The 25,349-nt window shown below is 51.5% G+C and overlaps 1 protein-coding gene across 4 annotated transcripts in view; it reads right to left on the bottom strand.

Moving 5' to 3' along the window:
* Positions 1–25,349, bottom strand: part of Adcy7 (adenylate cyclase 7) — a 56,764-nt gene that overhangs the window by 21,791 nt on the left and 9,624 nt on the right. The window contains exons 1-4 of one of the 4 annotated variants that reach the window (XM_021169505.2): positions 18,254–18,376; positions 12,388–12,495; positions 11,850–11,957; positions 924–1,344 (exon numbers count right to left, since the gene is read on the bottom strand). In XM_021169505.2, coding sequence (XP_021025164.1) covers positions 924–1,094 — 171 coding nt within the window. In that variant the 5' untranslated portion in view covers positions 1,095–1,344; positions 11,850–11,957; positions 12,388–12,495; positions 18,254–18,376. Of the gene's footprint in view, positions 1–923; positions 1,345–11,849; positions 11,958–12,387; positions 12,496–13,267; positions 13,327–18,253; positions 18,377–25,349 lie in introns of those variants that run through there. The other 3 variants (XM_029480488.1, XM_021169502.2, XM_021169503.2) reach the window with 3 other exon arrangements.

Genomic DNA, 25,349 nt, shown 5'->3' with positions numbered 1-25,349 from the left:
AGGGACTGACAGCTGCACAAAGCTAGTGGCTTCAGCAAAGCAAGGGGACGGGTCAGGAGCAGTGCCCATAGTATCTGCCTCAACAGTGGTAAAGATTCTACGCCAGCACTTAGGAGGATGTGAACTCAAGGCTAGTCTGTGCTTCATAATGACACCCTGTCTGTCTGTCTGTCTATCTATCTATACATACATACATGAGAAAAAAAGGAAGAAGAGGATAATGAGGAGAAAGAAGGGGAAAGGAAGAGGAAGAAGAGAAAAAAGAGAAGGGAAAGGGGGAAGGAAAAGGAAGATGAGGAAGAAAAAATTCTGAGATTATAGATTCAGAGAGGAATACAGAGATTGATTAGTGATGCCTGCCATGGTCAGACAAGGGAAGGAAGTAACATATAATCTGGTTTTTTTTTCCCTCTGTTTCTTTTCTTTTTTTCTTTCTCTTTTCTTTTTCTTTCTTCTTTATTTGTTTTTCTTTCTTTCTTTTCTTTCTTTCTTTCTTTCTTTCTTTCTTTCTTTTTTTTTTTTTTTTTTTTTTTTTTTTTTTTTTTTTTGAGACAACGTTTCTCTGTGTAGCCCTGGCTGTCCTGAAAGTTTCTCTTTAGACCAGGCTGGCTTTGAATTCATGGGGATCCGCCTGCCTCTGCCTCCCAAGTTCTGGGATTAAGGGCATGCATCACCACCACCCAGTTTGACCCAGATCTTTTAAGAGATTGAATTTCATGGTGAAAAAAAATTGAGAGTGATTTATTTTGTACAATTAATATAATAGCTAAAATCAACCAGACTCGAGATCAAATTCACTTGGGCTTGTTTTCAACCCACCTAGCAGTTCACAAAGGAAGGAGATGATGCTCCAGGCAGGCATCAACATGCCGAAGCTTTCCCATCAGAGTGGGAAGGCTTGGTGCCACTGCCCGGGGCCTTACCTCATGGCTGAAGGCAATGCTGATGAACGCAATGCAGGTGGCCACGGCCACCAGGAGGAGCAAGAGCAGTAGTGGCCCGTGCAGGCTGGTGAGCCGGTACTTCTCATAGAGCGCTGCCTGGTCGGGTCCTTCATCACCCTCATTTAGGAAGTAGCGCCCCTTGGCTGGCATCCTCTTCTCCAGTGGCCTGATCCAGCAGCCTGCTCAGGAGCCCCACGGTCTGAGATACATCTGTCAGCTGACACTTTAGTGTGTGGCCTAGGCTTCTACCCTTTCTGAGGGTATCAGGCAGGACTGGACAGAGGCACCTAGAGCCCGTGGCTCCATGAGCATGTGACACCTGCTCCAGCCACTGGGTTCTGCTCACTGGTGTCTTCAGGGTGTCTAGGAGGAGCTGACAGAAACTTCCAGGTCCTCAGCTCTGTGGAGACAAAGCAGAAGGGCTGGCATGAGGGAAGACGGGGCCAGGTGAGGTCTTTTGAGAACTACAGCTCCACACAGTACCTGGGCATATGTAAATTCAAAGTCATTAAAAATGGAATTATGGAAGCCAGGTGTGGTGGCACGCAGGAGGCTGAGGCAGGAGGATTCTGAGTTTGAGGACAGCCTGGACTATATAACAAGACCCTATCTAAGTAATTCCCGCCCCCATCCCCCTAGTCACACAGTCACTTTCTAAGGGCCACAGGTGTACCAAACTTGTGGCTACTACAGTGGGTGGCACAGACCACATTCTTTCATCACCTGGAGACTGGCACAGTGCACCGCCACCCAAAGCCTTACTAAGCCACTTCCTGTTTGGTGACTGACTTCCCAGCATCCTGTGCATGCTATGAGGCTAGGCCACCAATCTCTAATGATCTCCACAGAGCTCCTAGCTCCATCTTCCTTTGTTCCCTGAGCTTCACATAGAGCCCCCAGCCCGATCAGATGACCATAGTGTGGGATCTGGTCTAACCTCTGCTCTGTTCCCAGGGTCCCTGTGTGAACAGCATACTCTCTGGATGCCTGGGGCTCCGTCTATGTCTTCAGATCCACAGGGTCCCAAACTAAGATCCTGGCAGCCCAAGACTTAAGGAGAATCTCAGCATCCAGATGCTTTGAGGACACCAAGGAGCCACAGGCTCCGTATATTCTATTATATATACACACACCAGCATACTCGGTATTCTATTATATATACACACACCACACACACCAGCATACTAGGTATTCTATTATACATCCATACACCAGCATACTAGGTATTCTATTATACATCCATACACCAGCATACTAGGTATTCTATTNCCAGCATACTAGGTATTCTATTATACATCCATACACCAGCATACTAGGTATTCTATTATACATCCATACACCAGCATACTAGGTATTCTATTATATATATACAAACCAGCATACTCGGTATTATACTGTGTTACTAGGTACCTACATGAGACTGTTTTCCTTTTTAGATTTATTTTTACTTTTAATTACGTGTGAAAGTGTATGTATGCCACATGTATAAAGTCGCCCACAGAGGCCGGAAGAAGGCATCAGATGCCCCAGAGCAGTTGTGAGTCACTTAATATGAGCTATGGGAACTGGATTCAGGCCCTCTGTGAGAGCCCCAAGTAATCTGTTCGATATTGGTTCTAACAATTTGAATTAATTCAGCCCCCAAAATTGGGAATCTGCGTGTCCAAATGCTGAATATCCTTGTCCCCAATTGTTTTTTGATCGATCAATAAAGAGCCAACAGCCAATGGCTGGGCAGGTAGACTGAGGCGGGACCTTTAGATTTTCGCAGACTAGGAATTGGGAGAAAGGAAGGAGGGAGTCACCAGGATTCGGAAGGGACAGATCAGATTTAGAACTATAGAAGGGAAATCATCCGAAATGTAGGTGAGAAGGAATGAGGCCCCTGGAAAAGCTGCCCAAAAGCTCCTCAGGCAGCAAAGACTAGGGAGCCGCCCAGAAGGAGTCAGAACAACAAAGATAAAATATAGAAAATACAGAATTAGAGGGTGTTAAGCCAAGAGTACTGGAGGGAAATGTGTGCTAGCAGAGGGGAGGATTAGAACTGCTCACCTTTGAGGTAGTCAAGGCATTTAAATTAACTGGCATGAGTGAGAGAGAGAGAGAGAGAGAGAGAGAGAGAGAGAGAGAGAGAGAGAGAGAGAGAGATTTGTGAATCTAGAGGACTCTGGCGGGTGGCTGGGAGCACAAAAGTGGTTCATCTAAACTTCACTGCTATAACTCTTAACCACCAGGCCAACTCCCCAGCCCAGATGAGTTTTCTCGTAGGTTTGCTGTTTGTTTGTTTCTGTTTGAGACAGGGTTTCTCTGTGTAGCCCTGGCTGTCCTGGAACTCACTCTGTAGACCAGGCTGGCCTCAAACTCAGATCCCCCTGCCTTTGCCTCCTGAGTGCTAGGATTAAAGGAGTATGCCCCCACTACCAGGCTTGAGACGTGTTTTCTTAAAGGGACCCAAGCTCTATCATTGAGCCTTCAACTCATTCTGTAACCCAAGAAGTCCTTAAACATGCCATCCTCCTGCCTCATCCTATATTATATAACTGGGATTACAGGTATGCGCTAGCATGCCTGGCCCACCAATACAGATTTATGAAGTTTGCAGACTCTACCTCATAGGACAGAAAGTAAAGTCAGGAAGGGACAAGGCAGTCTTTACTACAGGTGGACTCCAGCTAGCAGCAATATGCTTGTCATCATCATTCATCAACATAACTGTGTATTCCCAAAGGCTTTCTTAGCCAGCCTGCAACGTGCCAGCCCAGGCTACCTGCTTGTGGCACAGGCTGTTATAGCTATTCTTGGTTGTCAACTTGGCTACATCTGGACTCACCGAAACCCCAAGCAGCTGGGTACACCTGTGAGGGATCTGTCTCAATTAAATTATCCGGAGCCGGAAGACGCTTCTTTAATCTGGACTTTACAAATAATTCTGTGATGGTTTAGTTTTATTTTATGTGCATTGGTGTTTTGCCTGCATCTATGTCTGAGTGAGGGTGGTGTCGATCCTCTAGAACTGGAGTTACAGACAGCTATGAACCACCATGTGGATGCTGGGAACTGAACCCAGGTCCTCTGGAAGAGCAGACTATACAAAGGACAGAGACAAAGGAAGCTCTGCTCGCTGTCTGCTTGCTCTCACTCTCACTCTCTAGTCCATTCCTTCACTGACATTAGAGCCTGCTTCTTCAGGATTCCAGACTATACTGAAGTCCAGCTAAGACAGTCAGCCTTGTGGATTGAACAACTACTGGATTCTTGGACTTTCTACTGATAGCCAGATACTGTTGGACAGCTGTGCCACAGCCTATAAGCCATTCTAATAGATCTCGTGTGTGTGTGTGTGTGTGTGTGTGTGTGTGTGTGTGTGTACCCTTTAATATATTTCTTTTTTTTTCATTTATTTATTTATTATATGTAAGTACACTGTAGCTGTCTTCAGACACTCCAGAAGAGGGCATCAGATTTCGTTACGGATGGTTGTGAGCCACCATGTGGTTGCTGGGATTTGGACTCGGGACCTTTGGAAGAGCAGTCGGCGCTCTTAACCACTGAGCCATCTCACCAGCCCCCCCTTTAATATATTTCAACCCTCCAAACACTGCAACCCTTTAATATATTTCTTCATGTTGTTGCTACTTCATAACTGTAATGTTGCTACTGCTAATGTAAATATCTGTGACCCCTATAAAAGGGTCATTCAACCCCAAGGGCTCACGCCCCACAAGTTGCAAATCGCTGTTCTAGAGAATCCTGACTAACCCACATGCTAACTCCTCAACCTCCAAAAGGAGAAATGACTTTACAACAGAGCGACCACACAAAGATTCCACCTGGAGACAGCTGCTCTATTCCCATGGAAGAGACAGCTTGCACCAGGCATCTGACCTGGTGTGCCTCACAGTCGGGATAACAGGATGGAGGGAACAGGGTGGGTGGGCTGCTGGACATGGGAAGACTCGGGGAGGTCACAAAGGCACAAATGCCCAGCTGCCAATCAAAACTTCAAAGAGAGGTGTCCAGGAGAGAACAAAGCCCCCAGTGGCTAAAGCCCAGGGTCCCCAGGAGCCGGCTCAGCGCCCACTGCTGTGAGGACCCTGGGCTCTCCTCCCACTCTCTCCCTCCCTGCCTTTATAGCACAGGCCAAGACACAGAATGGGAAAGGCCTCAGTCTAAGGCAGAGGGGAGGCGCCCACGCCCAAACAGCTGTCCAGAGGCACCAATCTAGCCGGGGGTCCTGAACATGAGCCGAGGCTTCCCAAAGGCCTCCCAAGTTTGCAGATTGCTATCTAAGAGAATACTGTCTCCTAGAGGCTGGCAGTTAGCATGAACTCTTCTATATCTAGGCAAGCCAGGCACAGATCCACAGGAAGTGCTAACTCAGCACTAGCTGTCTGTGCCCAGCACTGTGCTGTGAGCTGCAGAAGAGGGAAAGGCCCATCCCTGAGCAGTGCCCAGCCAGGGCAGCCTGAAGGAGCTCTGAAGTAACTGCCCACACACTCACACCATTTCCGAACAAATGCAGAGCTGAACCCAGAGACGCACAGTAGCTTCCCTAACATCACCCAGCTGGAGGTGGCGTGCCAGAAGGGCTGGGATTCAAACCACAGCACCTGGGCCCAGGCCTCTCCATGGCCACTCTAGGGGACCCAACCAAACACCACAAGCACACAAACAGCAGGCTTGCCTGACCCTCTGGCTCAGTGCCAAACACCAATGGGCTGGGATGGCTGGGCTGAAAAACCCCAGACACCAATGGCAGAGACAGGTCTCCAGAGACAGTTCTCAAGCAAAGCTAGGCCCAGTCTCTGCACAGGCACTTCCCACGTCTGCTCCCAGACATGACCAGACTCTTCAAGCACAGAACCAGGTTGAGGAGCTGCGACTAGAGCCCCCACCCTACACCTCACCCCCACCCCCACCCAGGCCCATGGGAAATCAGAGCTGGTAATCATTTTTATTTGTGGATTTAATTAGGCCACTTCCCGGGCAACAGTGGCCTGCGACGGAAGCAGACAATGGGCTGCACCAGGCACAAGGATTCGCCCACCCAAGGCTCTCATCCCACTTCTGGACCAGCTGGGCAGGCCTACCGCTGGAAGCAAAGCTTCCCTTTGGCCTGCTGAGACTAGCAACCCAGCAGCAGCCTCTTCCCTGGGCAGGGCTCTACCCTGAGCCAGTTCCAAGGCTAGACCCAGACACACTGCACCAGGACAGGGTTCAAGGCTCCTCGGTAGAGTCTCCTCGTCTTCGAATGCATTAACGCTTGGCCGTGGTTCCCTCAACATCCCTTCCGCTGGACTGAAGAAATGGCCCAGTGAGTAAGAAAATGTACCGTGCAGGCACGAGGACCTGAGTGGAAGTGTGAAAAGCTGGGCATGGCCTTGCACACTCTTGAAAATCCAACACTGGGGGGCCGGACACAGACAAGTGGCTCTCTGGGGCTTGGTGACCGCCAACCTAGTCAAAAATCTCCAGGCTCAGTGAGAGGCGCCGTCCTTAACTCTGCACACTCGTCTGTAGGCCTGCTGATCCTATTTCCTGGATGTGGGAAATGGAGCGACAGAGGCGCTCAATCGTTACTACGATCACAAAGCTATAGAGACAGAAATCTATGATTTGAACACAGGCCATGCACACTCCGTTCTTCACCCTGCCTCTCTCCCTCACTGAGCTAACAACCAGCAAGATCATACATAACCCCTCAAAATGCCAACCCCTTTCTTGGCCCTATCCCATAAGCCCAGGACAATGCGATGGTTAGAAAGGGGTAGGGGTTAAGTGGAGGTCATCAGATACTTCCCTCTGCCCAAGAAGCAATGGATCCAGGAGGGATGTCGCATCCAGGAAGCCCTCTGAGGCACACACTTATTCTTTTCCTATACTCCAGGCAGGGCCCGGCCCTCCTCACCAATCCTGGCTAGCCCACGTTCCTGAGTAAGACAGTGATGCGAGGCAGGAGGCCGGGGTGTCATAGACTAGCACAGAGCTGGGCTTTCAGGCTGCTTGGGAGACCCCTCTACCCCCTAATGGAAGACAGCAGCAGCATTTCCTAAAACACCCATCCGTGTAGCCACTTCCTTACCTAGACAGAGCCAGCAGGAAGCCCAGTCCAGCTTCCTCAGCAAGAACGGAGCTGCAGGAGGATTGGGGCCCTAGCGTCCTCAGAAAAGGGAAGTGGGGGCCTTGAGGCATGAGGGCCCCTCCGTAGGACTGTGAGGAAGAGAGGCCCCACCGGGCCCCAGCTCCACCCTGCCTGGCAATCTACTCTTGCCACACCCACAACAGACCCTGTTCCCAGGTCTTCGTGCAGCCGTTGGGGTCCACCTCCACCAACAGACTTCATTGCTGAGAGTGTCTCACGCCAAGCCATCTCTTCCAGAAGAGCCCGCACTTTCTGCACATGCTACTAGAAGCAGCAGCAGCAGCCAGGAACTCCCAGGACCAAGTAATCCCATCCTAAGGCCTCTCTCCTTGTGCCTCCCCTCTCAGCCAGCCCTGGAGATCATGGCTTTCATGTTCCCCTCCTGTTCAGCATCTGCTGGTCAGAGCCCAGCTTCTTCACTGGGGCCAGACAGGATATGCTTTTCTGTCTGCCCTACAGCTGGTCCCAGCAAGCCTTTTGAAATAATGGCAAGTGTAAGCCTATTAACAGCTCAGGGTGGGGATACAGGGCCTTCGAGGGAGCAAGCAAGGCAGAGAAAGCAGCCATCAGCCAAAGCATACAAGGGCCTTCCCTTAGCAGAGCAGAGGAGCCTGTGGCCTGCTACACTACAGAGGTCTCAAGTGGTGGGGTTCAGGAAGCTCTCTACTTGGCGGTGGAGGGACAGACGGTGTCACTCATACCCTGGAAGGGCCCTACCTTCCTCTGGATAGACAAGGGATCTACAAAGTTGCAAGCCTGCTAGACCAAGCTTGCAAGGACAAAGAAACACGTGAATCCAAAGCTAAGAGCCAACCTAGACCAAGGAAGTCCTTCAGGACCAAAACCGAACAGTGAGGCCCAATCTAGAGGGTAAGTGTGGTAGGACCAGGCTCCGGCGTGCCTTTCACTCTCCTCTATCTCCTGAGGAGAGCCTGCCAAGCCCCAGGCAGAACAGTCATTAGAGACTCCAGTGCAACCAATGTCAGCCTCCTGTTCCCTCCAGGCTGGCTTCACCTGGCCCCAGGGCCACAGCCGTGGTCCAGTCTGTCCAGTCACATCAGTCACCATTTGCTGTGTGGCCTTGGGGAAGGCCCTGGCCTAACTTGGGCTTCAATTTCCCCTCTTTAAAAAAAAAAAAGCAGTATGTCAGACCTGTGAGGTCTCGGCTTTACTTGGCCTCTGCTGGGCCTGGGGTAGAAGCCGCCTCACTTGGTGAAGAATCTGAAGGCTGACAACAAACCAGGGGCAGGCTGGGAAATAGTGGTCCTGAGCCTGCAAGCCTCCCTTCTCCCGCTGCTGAACAGGAGCCAGCCTCCTCAGGCTCTCCCACACCCTCGTGGCTTTCATCCACGTGTGGGTCAGGGAGGGATTGGGACGCCTGTGGAGGCTGGAAGAAAGCATCGAATCTCATTGCAACTGGAGTTATAGGTAGCCATGAGCCCAGATGTAGGAGCTGTGAACTAAACTTTTGTCCTCTGGAAGAGCAGCAGGGGGCCCTTAACCACTGAACTATCCTTCCAGCCCACCCCGCCCTGTCCCTCACCCCCTAATTTTTGGTAACAAGATCTTACTACATTGCTCAAACTGTTTCAAACTCCAGATCCTTCAGCCTCGGGCTCAGAAATGCTGAGCACCAAGATCATCGAAGTGGGCCAGCACAGCTTCTCTGTTAAAATGCACATACAACAGCTATGGCCACCAATCTGTTGAGGGCTGGTGGATCCACCCTGAGGAGTACCTGCTGGTCATTCGTTCATTCCTCACTGATTCCCATGGCACACATTCCAAAAACAGTAACACCACCTGTATGCCAGGCACCTGGCCAGGGCCAGCAGAAGCTGCCTAAGCCAAGCTCCAAGGGACAGAGGACTCAGCAGGGCCTCCATATCATGTCTGCTGAGACTCTGCATCAGGGGGAGCCAGACAGTGTGCTAACCTACTGACACATGGCCAGCCAGACTTTCCAAGGAGCATCAACTTGTCCCCACCTCTTATTTTTTTACATTTATTTATTTACTCTGTTAAGTCAGAGGACAAGCTAGGGGAACCACACGGATCCCGGGATTGAACCTAAATCATCAGTCTTCGTGATAAGCACCTCTACCCACTGAGCCATCTTCCTGGCCCCGGCCCCACCCTTGCATTGCTCATGATTCTTTCTTTAAACGTTGCCATCCACCATTTAGAATGGAAACTTTCACACCCATGCAGAACACAGTTCTGATCCCTTCTCCCTTGATAAGGAAGAACGGAAAGGGGAGGTCTAACTGTCCTCCCCAACCTCATTGGCTGACAGACCCAGCCCACACAGCCTCACCCAGACACTGAGTTCACGTGATGCATGGAAGGAAGGAGTCGAGCGCTGTTTCCCTAATAATCTAGAGGGCAGCAAAAATGAGTGTGTGAGTCTTTAATGAGGGCAAAGGGCTGGCCAGAGTCTCCATCAACACAGGAAGAGCTCTACAGGGTGCAGGAGGCTGCAAGCACTCCCATGCTATAAGGCTGCTCTCTCTCTCTCTCTCTCTCTCTCCCTCCCTCCCTCTCTCTCTCTCCCTTTTTTTCTGTTTTTTTTCCCACCCCCAAGACAGGGTTCCTCTGTGTTTTCTTTGTGTAGCTCTGGCTGTCCTGGAACTCACTCTGTAGACCAGGCTGACCTCAAACTCAAGAGATCCACTTGCCTCTGCCTCCTGAGTGCTGAGATGAAAGACCTGCACCACCTCTACCACCAGGCTGGCTAAACCCTTCCTAACCTGATTCAAACTCAAGAGTCCTAAAGACTGGCAGATTCAAGTATTTAGATAAACAACATTTACTGCTTGATTTTTAAAAAAGTGTTAAAATAATAATCAACAGAATAACCCACATGGGAGGAATACGTGTGCAGCTCACATCTGAGGAAGCTAATGCCCTTCATAGATGAGGCTTCAAATTAAAAGGACTAAGAGCAAGGCAAGATCACAAACAGGAAGGACAGAGAAAAGCCAACCCTAAAAGCCTTTAAACATTTGGAAAAAAATATGACGTCACCTATACAAAGTATAGGAAATGCAAGTTAAAACTCCCATGAGAAACTATTTTACCAGTGTGACTGGCAAAGATGAGCTTACTCTATAAAGTCTGTGAAATGGGCCCTCACATTTACTCCTGGCAGGAATGTGTGTCAGTACACACAGACACCTTAGACTTAGCAAATCTACTGCTATAATTGATGGTGTACACACTCTTGCATGTGTGTGGGGGTGGGGGGGGACCCATACAACATTCTGAGTCCCATGGTTGGTGACAACAAACGCCTGAAAGTGTGTCTCCCACTCAGGGCTGATATAACACATCTTTGTGGTAGAACGCATGCAGATGCCCATGGTGTGTGTTGCTTCCGGGAAACTTCCACAGGGCCAACGTCATGCCTGGTAGATGCATACTAAACCAAAACACACACACCCAACCCTGCCCCCTGCCAAAATCTTCTCTGGTCCTAACGGCTAAGTCTCAGTTCTTAGTCTTACCTTCTCTATCTATTGCCATATTGCCTGTGCAATTAAGGACAGTTTTAATAGAAAAAGTGACTCCTGGCTCTATTGGATATGGCTGCATGACTGCTCCGTGCCTCAGTTTCCTCTTTTGGAAATGGGGAAGAACAGTCTGACCATAAGGTTTTGAGAGGGCTCCGTGGGGTCATGAGGACAAGATGTTGAGCCAGCACCTGGCACAGATTGAGGACATCTACATGACTCTGTTACTACACCAACAAAAAGGACCAGAGATATGGAAAGAAGTGATCTGAAAGGAGCCCCTCCCCCAATCCTATCTGAAGCCCACAGCTTCAGTGGCCCGGCTCCTGGAGGACAGAACAGACGACACCACCTCAAGATGCCTTTGAGGGTACCAGGCAGCAGCAGAGCTGTTATCTTGGGTCTAGTCCAGCTGGGCCCAAAAGAAGGAGCCATACAGTGACTGTGGACCAGGCTGAGGATGCTGGTACGAGCAGGAGGAGCTGACAGGTGACATCCCAAACAGTGTTGGCCGTTGCCCTATGCCTCTCAGGCTTGCTGACAGACAGGAAGTGTTCTGTGGCCTCTGGACATGACAAGGAGAAAAAGTGGTCTGCCTTCCTCAGAGCCTCCAGTGTGGGAAACAGGTTGGCTCTCCAGGAGCCACTGCTAACCTTGGCACACACCTCTGTCATCCTCGCCTACAGTCCAAAGCTGCCTGGAATGGCTGAGATTCAAACTCAGGCCTGCCTCACTCCAAGGTCCAGGTTAATATATTTTCTCTCATTCTGGCTCTCTCTCTCTCTCAATTTGATTTATTACTTTATTTTTTAATCTATTTTTTACATGATGCATATGGGTATTCGGCCTTCATGTAGTATGCACCATATGTATGCCTGGCCTGAGGAGGCCAGGAAAGGGCACCTGATATCCTAGAACTTGACCTACAGACGGTTGTGAGATGCCAGGTGGCTGCTGGGGATTGAATCTGGGTCCTCTGGAAGAGCAGCCAGTGCCCCTTACCACCTGAGCCATCCCTCCATCTCCAATTAGTTAATATTATTTTATGTGTGTGTTTTGCCCAAGAACATATGTATGCGCACCATGGCATGTGGTGCCTTCAGTGGTCAGGTGTCAGATCTCCTAGAATAGAGTTATAGATGGTTGTGAACCACCATGTGGGTGCTGGGAGACAAATGTAGGTTCTTTGCTAGAGCCAACAAGTGTTCCTAACCACTGAGACATCTCTCCAGACCCCAGGCTCATTCTTACCTTTGCACCTGCATTCCTTGACACACAGGACAGAGCAAGCCAGTCACACATCCACAGGGCCTTATCACGAGGAGTGCCGAGTCGTCTCTCCTCTCCCGTTTAAAGCCCCTATACATATGAACAAGTCAGCATTCAACAGCTGTGGGCCTCAACCCTCCTAACACTGCGACCCTTTAATACAGTTCCTCATGTCATGGTGCCCCCCCCACAACCATAAAATTATTTTCACTGCTACTTCATAACTGTAATTCTGCTGCTGTGAATCATAATGTAAATATTTTTAGAGGTAGAGGCTTGCCAGAAAGGTTGTGACCCACAGGCTGAAAACCTCTGACTTACAGGAGACCCGCTGCTGGTTAAGGGGCCTCTCTCTGCACTGCACTAATGAACTTCCTTTAGGAAATGCTAGCTTTGGAGTCTCCCAGACCCAGCTTAGAACTCCTCCCCCAGGAAGTCTCCCCAGGCCATGGTGGCACCTCCCCCTTTCTGGCAGTCAGGGGCCTCACTACCAGAGTGGAGAGACCTAGCAAGGACCAACCTGACTTTGCCTTCTTGGATGGTGGGAAGAGATGAGGTCAAGGCTCTGTGGCTCTCGTGGGCTCTGCAGTTGTCTCCTGGGAGCTTCCAGGTAGAGACACCTTCTTCCCTGGGGAAAGGAGGCAAGAAGATGGCTCCCAGTGTCAGAGTGTGACCATGTGCCTCAGTTTCCAGGCCACACTGGGCAGAGAACAAAATTTAAAAAACAGTTCAGCTCCACCTCCTTCTGCATAGCTCCACGGCCCAGGCATTTCCTTGCCCTCTCCTGGCCTGGTCACTCCAGGGTTCCTGAGCTGTCCTGCTTTTCCAGCAAAGGACTGATAGGTAGAAGTGAGCAGCCTGTCCCACCAGAACCCAGTAGGCCACCTAGGGAGTCCAGCAAGGCCTCTGTCCCAACAGCAAGCTTGAGGCTACCACCCACCTCAGAAGTCTCAACAGCCCACACAGCAAGCACTCGCTGTAGAAAGGCCTCCCTAGCCCAAGGTCCTGAAGGACTCTCTTCCCAGGCTTCCTGAGAGCCCTATAAGGTCAATAGGACCTGTCTGTAACGAGGGAGGGACAGGCCTGAGAGCCTGAGAGGGAAAAGCCTTCAGGGAAAGCAACTCCTGTGTCTTCTAAACCACAGACTCACTTCCAAAGTTAGACCCACCCTGGACCCAGAGGCCCTTTCCATAGCTACGTGAAGCATGGGTACCCTCCTTTGGTCTCCCCAAACTTCAGCCTTCCAGAGCTAGGCTGTAGACTGGACACTAGAGATTCACACATGGAGCCTTTGTCCCAGCAGGCCCTGCTCCCTAAACCCTGGCCTCCCTTGAGGACAATCTTCCAGGGACCCTTGTACCTGGGCCAGAACACCAAGAACCCCCAAACCCCTCGCTTACCCCAGCCCAAAACTCTCTCGGCAACTTCTTGGGTCTTCCTGGTGGCTGTGGGTTTTGACTGATTTTGCTTCCCCAAATAAGCCCCGCCCTTTCATCATTGAGTCTGAGTGGCCTGAAAATGCTGCCCATCACCCCACCTCGTAGCACATGCACTTAGCCAACTCCTCCAGGAAGACCACTTGGTCCCTCCCACCTGGCTTCCCCAGGGTTGCCCTAGCCTGTTGCTGCGGGGGTGTGAGGTACCTCCTCACAGGCTGAGCACTGCTCAGCATCTTGCAGGGCAGGCGTGCAGATCCTATGCCACATTGCAATAGCGCCAGCACCCAGTGAGTAGTGTAGGCAGGCCCAAGTGTGGGGGGTCCCATCTGACCTCCATAAAGCCACCCTCTAAGTCTACAAGTGCTAAAAGAACGGAGGGATCCACCGCAGCCCCGTCACCAGTTCCTCTCTGGACTCCTGCCTTACACCAGGGTAAGGTGCTGAAGCCACAAGAAGCAAAATAACACAGGGTTCCTGTGCAACACATGTGGGGACAGGGGACCCACGTGACCAACTACTAAATGAGGAAAGGAAATGGGAGGGTGGACAAGGTGCTGCCGCCTGTGCTCACAATGGAAAAACAGCAGAGCCTAGAGGTTCAGAGTGCAAGTTCTGAGCTCACACACCTGGAAGGTGCTGTGTGGCCTAGCCACATTTAGTAACCTCTCTGGGCTTCAGCCTCCAGATACAAAGAATGAACCGGTAGTGGTACCTAATTCTTAGGGGCTTCATATAAAAGGCAGCATACCGTCAGCAGCACCATGACCTCAAAGGGTCATGCCAGCCTACTCTAAGCATGAGGTTTGCAGCCTAAGCAACCTTGACATACAAGGACCAGGAAGCTCTTCCCAGAGGTATCCATCTTCCTGCCTGACCACCCCTGCCCACCCACCAAGGAGTTCTTCCCCCTGACTCCCCTGGCAGGGAAAGGGATGCAGCCATGCCCCATTCTGCTCCCACAGAGCCCCTTGGCATCCCCATGCATCTCCCTGGGGCATTCAGTATTTCAAAAGAGGCTGCCTCCCATTAGTTGGGACCCCATGAGAGCATCACCTCCAGCCTCCTTCCCAGCCAGATGGGGTCCTGGAGACAGGTGTGGGGAGCAGGGGCGGGCTGCCTGTCCCAGCCACCTGTGATTGATAGCAGGGCTGGCCAGCCTGCCATGGAAATGAACAGACTGAAGCCCAAAGGACAAGGTGGCATTCTTAGAAAATGGTGGTACCCAAGGGGGGCTCCCCTTTTCTGAGGAGAAGGGGAGGGGGACAATGGGGGTACTTGTAAGGGCAGGATTGGGTCTAGAGGATGTGGGCTGTGATCAGGATGTAAAGTGAAATAATTAATTAATTAATTAATTAATAAAGGAGAGGGACAGACATGCCCACTGAATGGGTCCCATGACCATCGGATGGGTCCCTAGTCTACATTCTCCTTGCTGAGCGAGAGATACTCGTGTAGACAGGGCTGTGCCATCCCACAGCACTCATGGGGAAATGCATGCTGGCCTGATAGCTGCAGAGCCCAGTGGCCCTGGGTTGTCCCTCCTGTGCTCCAGAGCCCTGTGCTTCTCCCTGCTCAGCCTGGGAAGCTGACGTAAGTCATCTGACCCCAGGACATGAGACTAAGCCACTTCCAAAGTAGGTAGCTGGGCCATGGCCCTGGAAGACAAGGGCCTCAAATAGGGCACTGTGGGCCAGATGATGATCCAGGCTCTAGAAGCATCCATCACTGGCACCCTTCTGACCCTTCAGAGAGAATCGTGCTCCCCACACCCCAGCCAGCCATTGCGCAAAGGGGGCATAAGCTCTTTCCTTCCAGGAGCCAGGCCTCTGTCATGGCCACTTTGTAAGGACCAGCTGGGTGCTGATGTCCAGGGAGAAAGCAAAGAAGGTGGCCCTAGCAGTTCAGCAAGCACTGCTGAGAAATGGCCTACAGTAGCCGAGATTTCAAAGAGGCAGGGAATTCCTTTTAGTGGCCAGCCCTGAGTGGGGGTGAGGGACAGGGATGGACACAGGAGAGGGCATAAGAAAGATGTCAGGAGGTTGCCCACAGAGCCAGGCAGATACATGGAGCTGCCCTCTTGATGGAGCCTAGGACTCCTGAAAGGGCTCCCCTCAAAGGAATGCCAACCAGGTTAAGTGCAGTAGTGCGTGCGGCGTGGAGGCTGCACGGTGGGCAGAGAGACCACACAGGCAAGCAGCAGGGGAATGCCAAGCCAGTGCTGTGAGCAAGTCAGAGGGCTGGCCAAGAGTGAACACGAGGACAGGGAGACTTGGGAGGCTGACAGGGATCACATCTGATCTCTGCAGAGGAGAAACTAACCTTACACTGTTAGAAGTCTCAATACTGTGAACCTCCTACTCGGCCCAGGCTGGCCACCCCCATCCTGTGCTGAGCACAGGACCTGGGCCAAACCAACACCCGGGGCCACACTACATACATCCTGCAAGGACAGCAGATGACAGCAAGAAAGCTCTGTTCTAAGTATCCCTGAAGAAGGCCAGCTGGGGAAATAGAGCAGCGATCAGGCTGCTACCCATTCGACCCACCACCATGTCCACCTAGCAGAGGACTCGAGGGACAACAGACCCATCAGCCAGGGTGGGTCTGAACCAAGACTGGTGAAGGCCAGCCACGACACAATGCTGAAACCCTGAGCAGCAGCGGGTTGAGCCAGATGCCTGTGGCTAGCCAGAAATGCTGTGGCACCCCCCCCCCCTCCAGGGTGTCAGGGCAGAAGGTCAAAGGACAAGAGCAGAGGACCATCCCTCCCCCAAGCTACAGTGGAAGATGATGCTATACAAGCTGACCATCAGAGTGTGTATCAGAACCTCATATTTACCTCCAGGGAGCCATCAGCTCCATCTTACAGATGAGAAACTGGAGGAAGAAAAGGGACTAACAAGGGACATGGACTGTCCCAGAGCTACCCACTGGCTCTGCCTACCTTCATTGCCTATCTCCCACCCAAGGCAAACGGGAACCCTGTGATATGATAACACCAGCAATAAGGACCAACATCAGATGGTCAGGCATATATATGGAAAGTCCCATGTCACCCAGTCATCTCACAGTGAGTCGAAAGACAGCAGTCACACTATGTGCAGGCACCTCTCTTCAAGGAAGCTCACCACTGTTAGTGCCCCCACATGTCCACAACAGTTCTCTCCTTTGACCCTGTACCTTACCAGAAAGGACTGGGTGTCCTGACCCCACCCCTACCCTCCAGCATGGTGGCCCACTACCCTTAGGTAGTGGATGGGAGGAGGGGAGACTTGATCCAGGAGAACACACACCCCCATCCTCGGATTCTTCTGTAAACTGGGCAGTGAATGGCTTTGACCACGTGGACAAAGAGGGTGAGGGTGTTCACATGTCCTTCAGACAGCATCAAGCTGGCCTCTGTCTTCCTTCCCAGAGAGGCCTTTGTCTGTCACCGCTGTCTTCCCCTTACCACGTCCACCTCCATTCCCTAGAGCCCCAGGGCCAAGTCCTAACATGGAAACCTCTCAAAGCCACTTCCAACTCTCATAGTGTGGCGTTTCCTCCTTCCAGTGCAACCTCTGCCTTCCCTCCCCACGCAGACACCTGGTACAGGGAGTCCCAGAGCACACAGCACTCCACAGAGATGAAGAGACCTCAAAGCTGAACTTCCTGCAGTGTGCTGTGTTTCAGACTTCCTCTGAAACCCAGCCCTCACCACTGCGGTCTCCGCTCTCCAAGACAATAGCACATTTCATGCCAGATTCAGTATCTTTCTACATTTTATTTTCTGCCCCCCAAAGTCACTCAAACGTTAAATACTTAATTCTTAAATGTGTTTAATTCGCTTAAAGGCTGAGATCTCCCAAGCAACAATAAATGGTCCATGCCCTGGGGCCCATGGGTCTACACCACCCCTCACATCACCTGTGAGTCCACAGCTGAGAGCTGCAGAGTTCTTGGGGGGTGGGTGTAAGGCCTCCTAGGCTGAGCCCATACTATTGCCTTCAGTCCAAGCCTTTGAGACCTGTCTTGACTCCCATATCCAGACACCATGCCACTCTCTCCCAGAGGCTGGCCAGGGAAAATGGTGCCTGGCCTGCCCCTGAACAAGAAGGGGCACCTGTTCCACCCTCTGCTGTGTGCATGGGACCCCGCTAGGTGGCCCCACCTGGGACCTTGAGACAGACAAGTGGGGGAAAGAAAAGTTCCCTTTTCTTAGACATCTTGGATTTCTGTCTCTTAAGTATGTACCATTTTCAGAAGATGCTCTGAAAATTTTTTCTCTCATTTATTTTTGGGGCTGTGGATGGAACTCCGTGCCTCTGAGCTACACTGCAGCGTCTACATTCAGAGTTATTTTTTTGTTGCTTTGTTTACTACGTTTTATTGATATTTTTTCTTGGTTTTTCAAGACAGGGTTTCTCTGTGTAGCCCTGGCTGTCCTGGAACTCACTTTGTAGACCAGGCTGGCCTTGAACTCAAATATCCACCTGCCTCTGCCTCCCAAGTGCTGGGATTAAAGGCGTGTGCCACCATGCCCAGCAATTGGTAATTTTAATTTTCTGTGAGGAAAGCAAGGTGCGCTTGTAAATGTAAAAAGATCACAGTCTTGAAAGAACCTCGGGCATCTAAGAGCAGGCAGTTCACAGAATTCCATGTAACATAGTGAATAGAGCAGGCAGCATCGTTGCCTAAAACCCTGGCAGAACTGTATTGGTTTTTTTGTTTTGTTTTGTTTTGTTTTTTGCCAAGCTGGAAAAAGCCAGGACCAAGCGGTCTGGGTTCCCCACTGAGGAACTGCCCTCCTAGCTGCCTGGCCAAGGAGGTGAGGAGCCCCTCTCCCTACCAACAGCTGGGCCTCGGCTCACTTCCTTCCCACAAGCCTGGGTCCCAAGGCCTGTCCTGCTGGCTCCCCAGGCCCAGACCAAAGAACAGGCACCATCCCACGCCAGAATCACACTTTACCTGGCTCTTCTGAGGCACTGAAGCTGCCCAACCAAGTTCCGTGCCTGCAGGGAAGATGGCTGGGACCTTGATACCCTGGCTCCAGAGGCGTCCAGTCTCACTCATGGGAAGGCTCCTTCTACCGGCTACCTAGTAAGAGTGAGTCACATCAGGGGCCCACCACTTCCTGCTCCGCAGCAGCGGCAGAGGGCTAGTTAGCTAAGGCTGGGCCCTGAGCTCTGCTCAGTTCTCGCTGTGGTGGGGGGGTGTGAGGAGGGCCCCTCTTCCAGACTGCAAGCCAGCCACAGGAGTGGGGGAGCTGCCAGGCCAGGCTCCCAGCTCCAATGACTTCATGGAAATTTGAAGCTTGAAGCTGGAACAATTTTTTTTTTTAATTATAAAACAAGAAGTGAAAACTTCCATTAGAAGCCCCAAGACAACGGCTTCAACCAGAGAGCAGATGTGTCCTTATCGAACAATAAAAGCAGACGGTTGGGCACAAGCCTGAGCCTCAGGCTCAGCCACTCCCAGAGAGGCCCCTTCCCTCACTGGACTCATTCCACCATAATGAGGTGGTGGCCTGGGGCACCCATTTGAGAAATCACAGGTCTTTCTGCACTTCACATATGCCCCAGTCAGGACTCGGGTAAGAGTAAGGTCCAGGCTCAACCTTAGGATTCTGATTGCGAAACAGCAGCGCCCCTGCCTGAAGACCCACAATGATCATGGCCATCATGAACCCAGGACGCAAATCCAGCTGCCCTTTTTCCTGTGGTCACAGAGGAAGTCAGGGCCAACACAGCAAACTGCAAAGGTCTGGGAGCCAACGAGCAGACAGACAGAGAGCATTCACTGTCTGTCCTCCTGCCTGGTCCTCAGGCTGCACCCAACCTGGGATTATTGCCTACCTTTTCTCCGGACAACCCAATCCCATGTGAGCCCCTCAAAGCAAGGCATGGCTCCCCCTCCCACAATGTGGGACATTCCTGGTATAGCCCCAACTTCCATCCTTCCCCTCTGTTGGCTGTCTTCCCACAGGCAGCTATATTGCTGAGAGCTATATCCTCTGTGTCTCTGCATCCAGAACACACTAGCCAAGTACCAGAACATGGGTGGGATTTCAGAGGCAGAGTCCCTATGCTGGGCTATCCTGGGTGGCCTGCAGATCTGCTGTTGAACCACACAGGACTCTGGACTATTACAGAAGCTACAGAAGGGCAGAGAGAAACCAGACATTAGCACACCCTTCACCGAGCAACTGTCGCCTAGGCCTGGGTGCTCCAAAGCAAAGAAGAAAGAGGTGTCCCAGAGGAAGAGAATAAGCAAGAGCCTCGGCCACGTACATAGCTGGAAATGACTTCGGAAGATGATACTAAGATCACCCACAGAGCCAGCAAGATGGCACAGTGGCCAAAGGAACCTGCTGCCAAGCCTGCGAACCTGAGGTCAACCCTGGAAACCCACATGGAAGAAGGAGAAAACCAACTCCCTCTCCCACAGATTCTTCTCGGACCTCCACGCGTGCACCATGGCATCTGCATGTGAACATCACACACACACACTAAATAAAAATGTAATAAAACATTTTAAAAAATAGATTACCCACAATCCAGTAGCAAAAAGAATTGCTGGGCCATAGTGGTGCACACCTTTAATGCCAGGACTCGGGAGACAGAGGCAGGTGGATCTTTGTGAGTTCAAGGCCAACCTGGTTTATGGAGTGAGTTCTAGGCCAGTCAGAACTACATAGTGAGATGATCTCTCTCCCTCTCTCCCTCTCTCCCTCTCTCCCTCTCTCCCTCTCTCCCTCTCTCTCTCTCTCTCTCTCTCTCTCTCTCTCTCTCTCTCTCTTTCTCTCTCTCTCTCACACACACATACATACCAATAAATAATAATAATAATTAAAAGACAGGCTCCACCCAAGCATGATGGGACATACTTGTAGTCCTAGATACTCCAAGGACTGAGGCAGGAGGATTGCTTCAACTCAGGAATTTCCCATCAGCCTGAGCAACATGAGCAGACTAGTGAGGCCCCGTCACAAACAAACAATAATAAAAAATAAAATAGACAAAAATTAAGCACATGTTTCAGCAACGATGCTGCTTAAATGATGGAAAGGTACCTAGTGCCACAAACCAGCAAAAAATGAAAAGCCACCAGGATTCTGCTGTGCCACTGGGACAGTGAGGCTTAGAAGGAGAATGCCAAGTGTTGACAAGAATGTGACTCAGTGCCAGCTCTCACATCCTCCTGACAGGAATGGAAGGAAACACTTGGGAAGATGCTTGGAGTGCAGATGCTTCCCCCGCGGCTCCACATTCAGGTGCGCATCTGATTCACGTGCACGATTGGCAAACTGAAAGCAGCCTGCCTGTCCAGGGACAGTGACGAGACAAGCCAGCCTTCCTAGACCTGGCCCACACAAGCTACACTGCAGTAAGTAGGTGGCTCGCTGATCAGAAGTCCCCACACAATGACCAGAGTGAGAAGAAGGGTGCTCCCAGGGCAGCGCCCCGAGGGAGCCTGCTGACAAGAGGACACAAGGGACCTTCTGGGGTCAGAGGGACTCTACCTCTCCCTCTGGTGTTGACCACACTGGTGTAACTCCACCTCTACCCCTTCACATCAGTGTCCTTGACGGTCTGAATTACACATCTTTTTCTCATGGTCACCGATAAATGGCCATTTATTCATGAGGCTTGGGCATGGGCACTCTAAGACTCACAGGCCTGGACTACACCAGAGGACAAGACTTGAGTTAGGCCCAACAAAAGGAGGCTACAGCCAGGATGAGAAGGGACCCAGACCCTGACTGGAGCTTGAAAGCAGGAAGAGCCCAGGAGAGGATGGAGGCTGGCTCCACCCCTCTGGTAGGGAAGACCCAGGGGCCTGGAAGTTCTCAGGCTAATGGAGATAGGAGCCCTCTGCCCCGTTGGTAACTCTGAAAGGTGACCTCAGAAGCAGGGGAAAGCATGCAGAAGCTTGGTCACTGGTGAGGATCCTAACTGTGGGAGGGAGGAGGGACCCGGAAGACTGGACATCCAGAGATGGCAGGAGCTTCCTGCTCTCTCCTGGGCCCCTGTCTATCTGTCCTTGAAGGATATGGCACCCCACGCCCCCAGGCACAGCCCTCACCCCATATGTCACCCTTCCCTGAGGTCTTCTCAGCACTGACCCCTGGTGCCCCCTGTGGTCACATCTGACACTTGACTGTGTTCTGGGCAGCACAGCTGACTCCACAGGAATAACTCATTAATTCCCCCATTGTCTGACCCCACCTCCTCCTCAGAGTGGGGTGGCATGGGTGGTCAGAGGATGCACAACAGAGCTCCGAATAACAACTTGCTGGGAACCCATTGTCACCTCTGCCTGATTCCACAGCTGTACCGTCACCACCCCTTTCAACCCTCCCTGGGAGTAAGGCAGGACCTTCTTATGGGAGCCAGGTCCTCAGGACCTCCAAACCCTGACCCATTGGGCTCCCAAACCTGTGAGGGTGTTCCGTCTTCCCCCAACTCCCCCAGAACCCTGTGTCCTCGGGCCTGGGAAGCAGCAGACAGGCAGACTGGTTTCTGCAGGTCCCACCACTAAATCTTTCTGTCCAGGGCTCCACCCAGCCTCTTCTCCAGGGCTAGACACAAAACTGACCTAGAGTCCTCAGGCTAGGAGTCAGCAGGATGAAGACAACCACACCACAAGCAGGGTACACAGATCGGAAAAGCTCTGCAATGAGATGTAGGGTCCCAACTCAGGAAAAGTCATCTCTATGCCAGGAAGGGTTTGGTCTCTACGGAAAGGTCCCAAGATGGGGCTGCTGCCACGTGCTGGGTTGGCAGGGGCAAACGAGGCACAACTGACAGTCAGCCAAGCGACAAATGATACTGAGTGCTGAGCAAAAAGCATGACCCAGTTTGTCAAACCCAGATGTGGAACCCTGCCCCCACGGGAGAAACCCCCACAGCACCCCAGTGCCTTTCAAACTCTGGGCAGCTTCTGCAGGAGCAGGCGTGAGGAGAGAAGCCGCCTTCACTCCGTCCCATCACCTCACAGCTGTGGTCTTCCTCCCCTGCCTCAGGGGTTCAGCACACTGTGAGCAATCGGCTGGAAGCTCACACCAGCCCAGTTCCTCACCCCAGAGCAATGAAGCCTCACAGACAGAGCTTAGCTTCCGTGTGTGTGACCTCACCCTAGCCGCAGCATTCCAGTGAGCCTCTGTAAAGTCAAGACTATCCTACACTGATGGTTGAGACTGTGAGGGTTCAGTTAAAGAGACAGGCAGGGATGCTGGCTGGCGTTATCCTCCCAGTTCCAAACCCAGGAGCCTGCCTCCTGCCCACTCTCCTCGTGGGAGTTTACATGGCTAACTTGTACCTCAGGATCAAGTCTCCTTTCTCACCCCCTCAGATCCCAACACTCAGCGCAACTCCCTTTCCACCCTGTCTCCCTTACGTTACCATCCAACCAGGCCCCTTCCCTTCCTGGTCTACAAATCCTGTCAAGTCAGGTACAGCAAGCCTTCTTCCAGGCCCCAGGTTCACCGCCATGGGTCCCTCCACAGAAAATAGGCAACACTAACCTGGGCATCTCCCGAGTCCTGGAGGTGTACTTGTGACCAGCAAGAGTCAAGGAAGGGACAGGCATGGGTGGGACTTTTAGATGGACCACTATGGCTTATAGGGGAGCAAGACTCCCATAAGGAGCTGTTCATAAGGCTTTGGGCCTGTGAGGACTCCAAGGACCCTGCTTCCTGGTATTCAGATCTGACATATCCCTTATTCCCTTTGCAACCACTAAAAACAAAACAAAACAAAACAAAACAAAACAAAACAAAACAAAACAAAAAAGATTACTAAAATCACATGGGACCTCTGAGGTCAGGGAAGCCATCATGGCTTCTCTCTTGGATTAGCCCCTTTAGAGGAAGCCATCTTGGGAGCAGATTCCCAATCCTTCTATCAGGCTTGCAGCTTCCTGGGCAGTCTGGCTACAGTCTCAACTGACCTCAAATCAGAGCCACTAGGCCTGAAGGTCTGACCACTGAAACCAAGGGAAAGCCAACAGACAAGGTAATAAGTACTGAGAAGTGTGTCACAATGAAAGAACCAGAGAGCTATACAGAGCGGTCTTCACGGCCATCGGAGCCCCTGGGTCCAGCTGCCCAAGGCTCATACCAGAGCTCCCCCGGGTTCGATTTCCTTCCTTTACCTTGGATTGGAGCAGAGTGTCTGATGTGCTTCCAAGAGACTGGCCTCTTTCCCTCTCACAGGGCAGCCCTACCTGTTCAGAAGGACCCAAAGCACCTCTAGTCTTTTGCCTCAGAGCCCCCACAGAAGGGACTTTCCCTCCAGCAAGAGCAATTTACAGGACCTCGTGGTGTTTCTGTCAGACTGAACTACAGCAGTTTCTTCCTGAGACAGTGCAGTGTAGGCGCATGGAGCCCACTCTGCAGGAGGCAGCAGGCTTCCCTCCAGTCCACTGTCACCTTCCTGTCACTCCATGCGCTGGCCTGTCAGAGGGGGCTTGCCAACCTTGTGGTCCTGTCACTCTGCCTCCCTGCAGATGGATTTTTCCCTGAGGTCTGAGGGGCATTCCAATGCTTAGACTCACCTCTTCCAAACCAACTCCTCCCAGCCTGGGCTCAGAGACACACAGAGATCCCTTCCTGTCCAGGCCGGGCACATAGACAATGTTCTGGTTACGCCTTCATACCACAGACAGACAGCAGGGTTTCCAGAGGGAAGGAACTTACTAGGGTCACACAAGCCATGATAAGCTAAGGAAAAGCTAGGGCCTCAAGGCTCCGAGTCTCTGGTGGTCCAGGAGGATGAGCATCACAGCTGCTCCAAATGTCCATCTCACTAAACAGCATGCTTTCCCAAATCCAGCTCCCCCCCCCCCAGCAGGGGCCCTGAGTAGAAACGTCCTACCTGCTGCTTGGCCTAGTCTCAGGAGAGGTAAGAAGAGAGCCCTACCCCCCGCCCCCGATGGCTCTATGATCACCAGATGTTGGCCAGGCCTGAGAGAGAGGGCTTTTGCAGAAGGAAGAGGGCAACCCAGGTCACGGTATGTTGAGTAATAGCAGAGACGCCTAAACGAACAGATGTGAAAGCAGTGGCCCTGCCAGCCAAATGTCTGATTTCACTTTGAAAGATTTGGCAGTAGGGCCCCCGCCAAGTGCCTGACCTTTCCTGTATCCAGTTCAGAATGGCCTTGGGAGGGCAGAGAGGAAGACCCATCCCTTCCAACACAGCCCGGGAAGCAACTGGAGCAAGGAGTGCAGCCTGCCGTGCACCAGGCCCTGGGTTCACACCCAGCTCCACACAGAGGAAAAAAAAAAAAAAAAAACATCACAGCCAGGACCACATAGAAAAAAAAAATCAGAAGAAGATATTCTAGGCCTTAAAAATTATGACTGTATGTCAGCAATTAGCCTCTTTTTATTTTATTTTGCCTTTTAAGAAAAGGTCTCTAGCCCAGGCTGGCTTTGAACACTCTACGGTGCCAAGTGTGACCTTGAACTCCTAATCCTGTGGGCTTCCCTACCACACCCTATTTATGTTGTAGTGTAGATAGAATCCAGAGCCTCCGAGATACTGGGCAAACCTTCTACCAACTGAGCCACCAGTGAGGTGGGCAGGAGATAAGCATCGCCCACATGCATGCAGCAAATGAGAAATACAGCAGCAACAAGACTCATCTGGATCTGAGCTTTTGTTTTGTTTTTTTAGAAGATTTTTTTTAAAAAAGGATTTATCTATTTTATATATGTAAACACACTGTCACTGTCTTCAGACACACCAGAAGAGGGCATCGATCCCATTATAGATGGTTGTGAACCACCATGTGGGTGCTGGGAATTGAACTCAGGACCTCTGGAAGAGCAGTCAGTGTTCTTAACCGCTGAGCCATCTCTCCAGCCCTTATTTTTGTTTTGTTTTGTTTTGTTTTGTTTTTTTTGAGACAGGAGGTTTCATTATGTAACTCTGGCTGTCCTGAAACTCACTGTGTACACTAGGCTGGCCCCAAACTCCTGGAGATCCTCTTGCCTCTGCCTCCTCTGCCTCTGCCTCTGCCTCTGCCTCTGCCTCTGCCTCTGCCTCTGCCTCTGCCTCTG

The sequence above is a fragment of the Mus caroli genome, chromosome 8 (assembly GCF_900094665.2).
Source record: "Mus caroli chromosome 8, CAROLI_EIJ_v1.1, whole genome shotgun sequence".
NCBI classification, from domain to species: Eukaryota; Metazoa; Chordata; class Mammalia; order Rodentia; family Muridae; genus Mus; species Mus caroli.
This window is presented reverse-complemented; position numbering and strand designations above follow the sequence as displayed.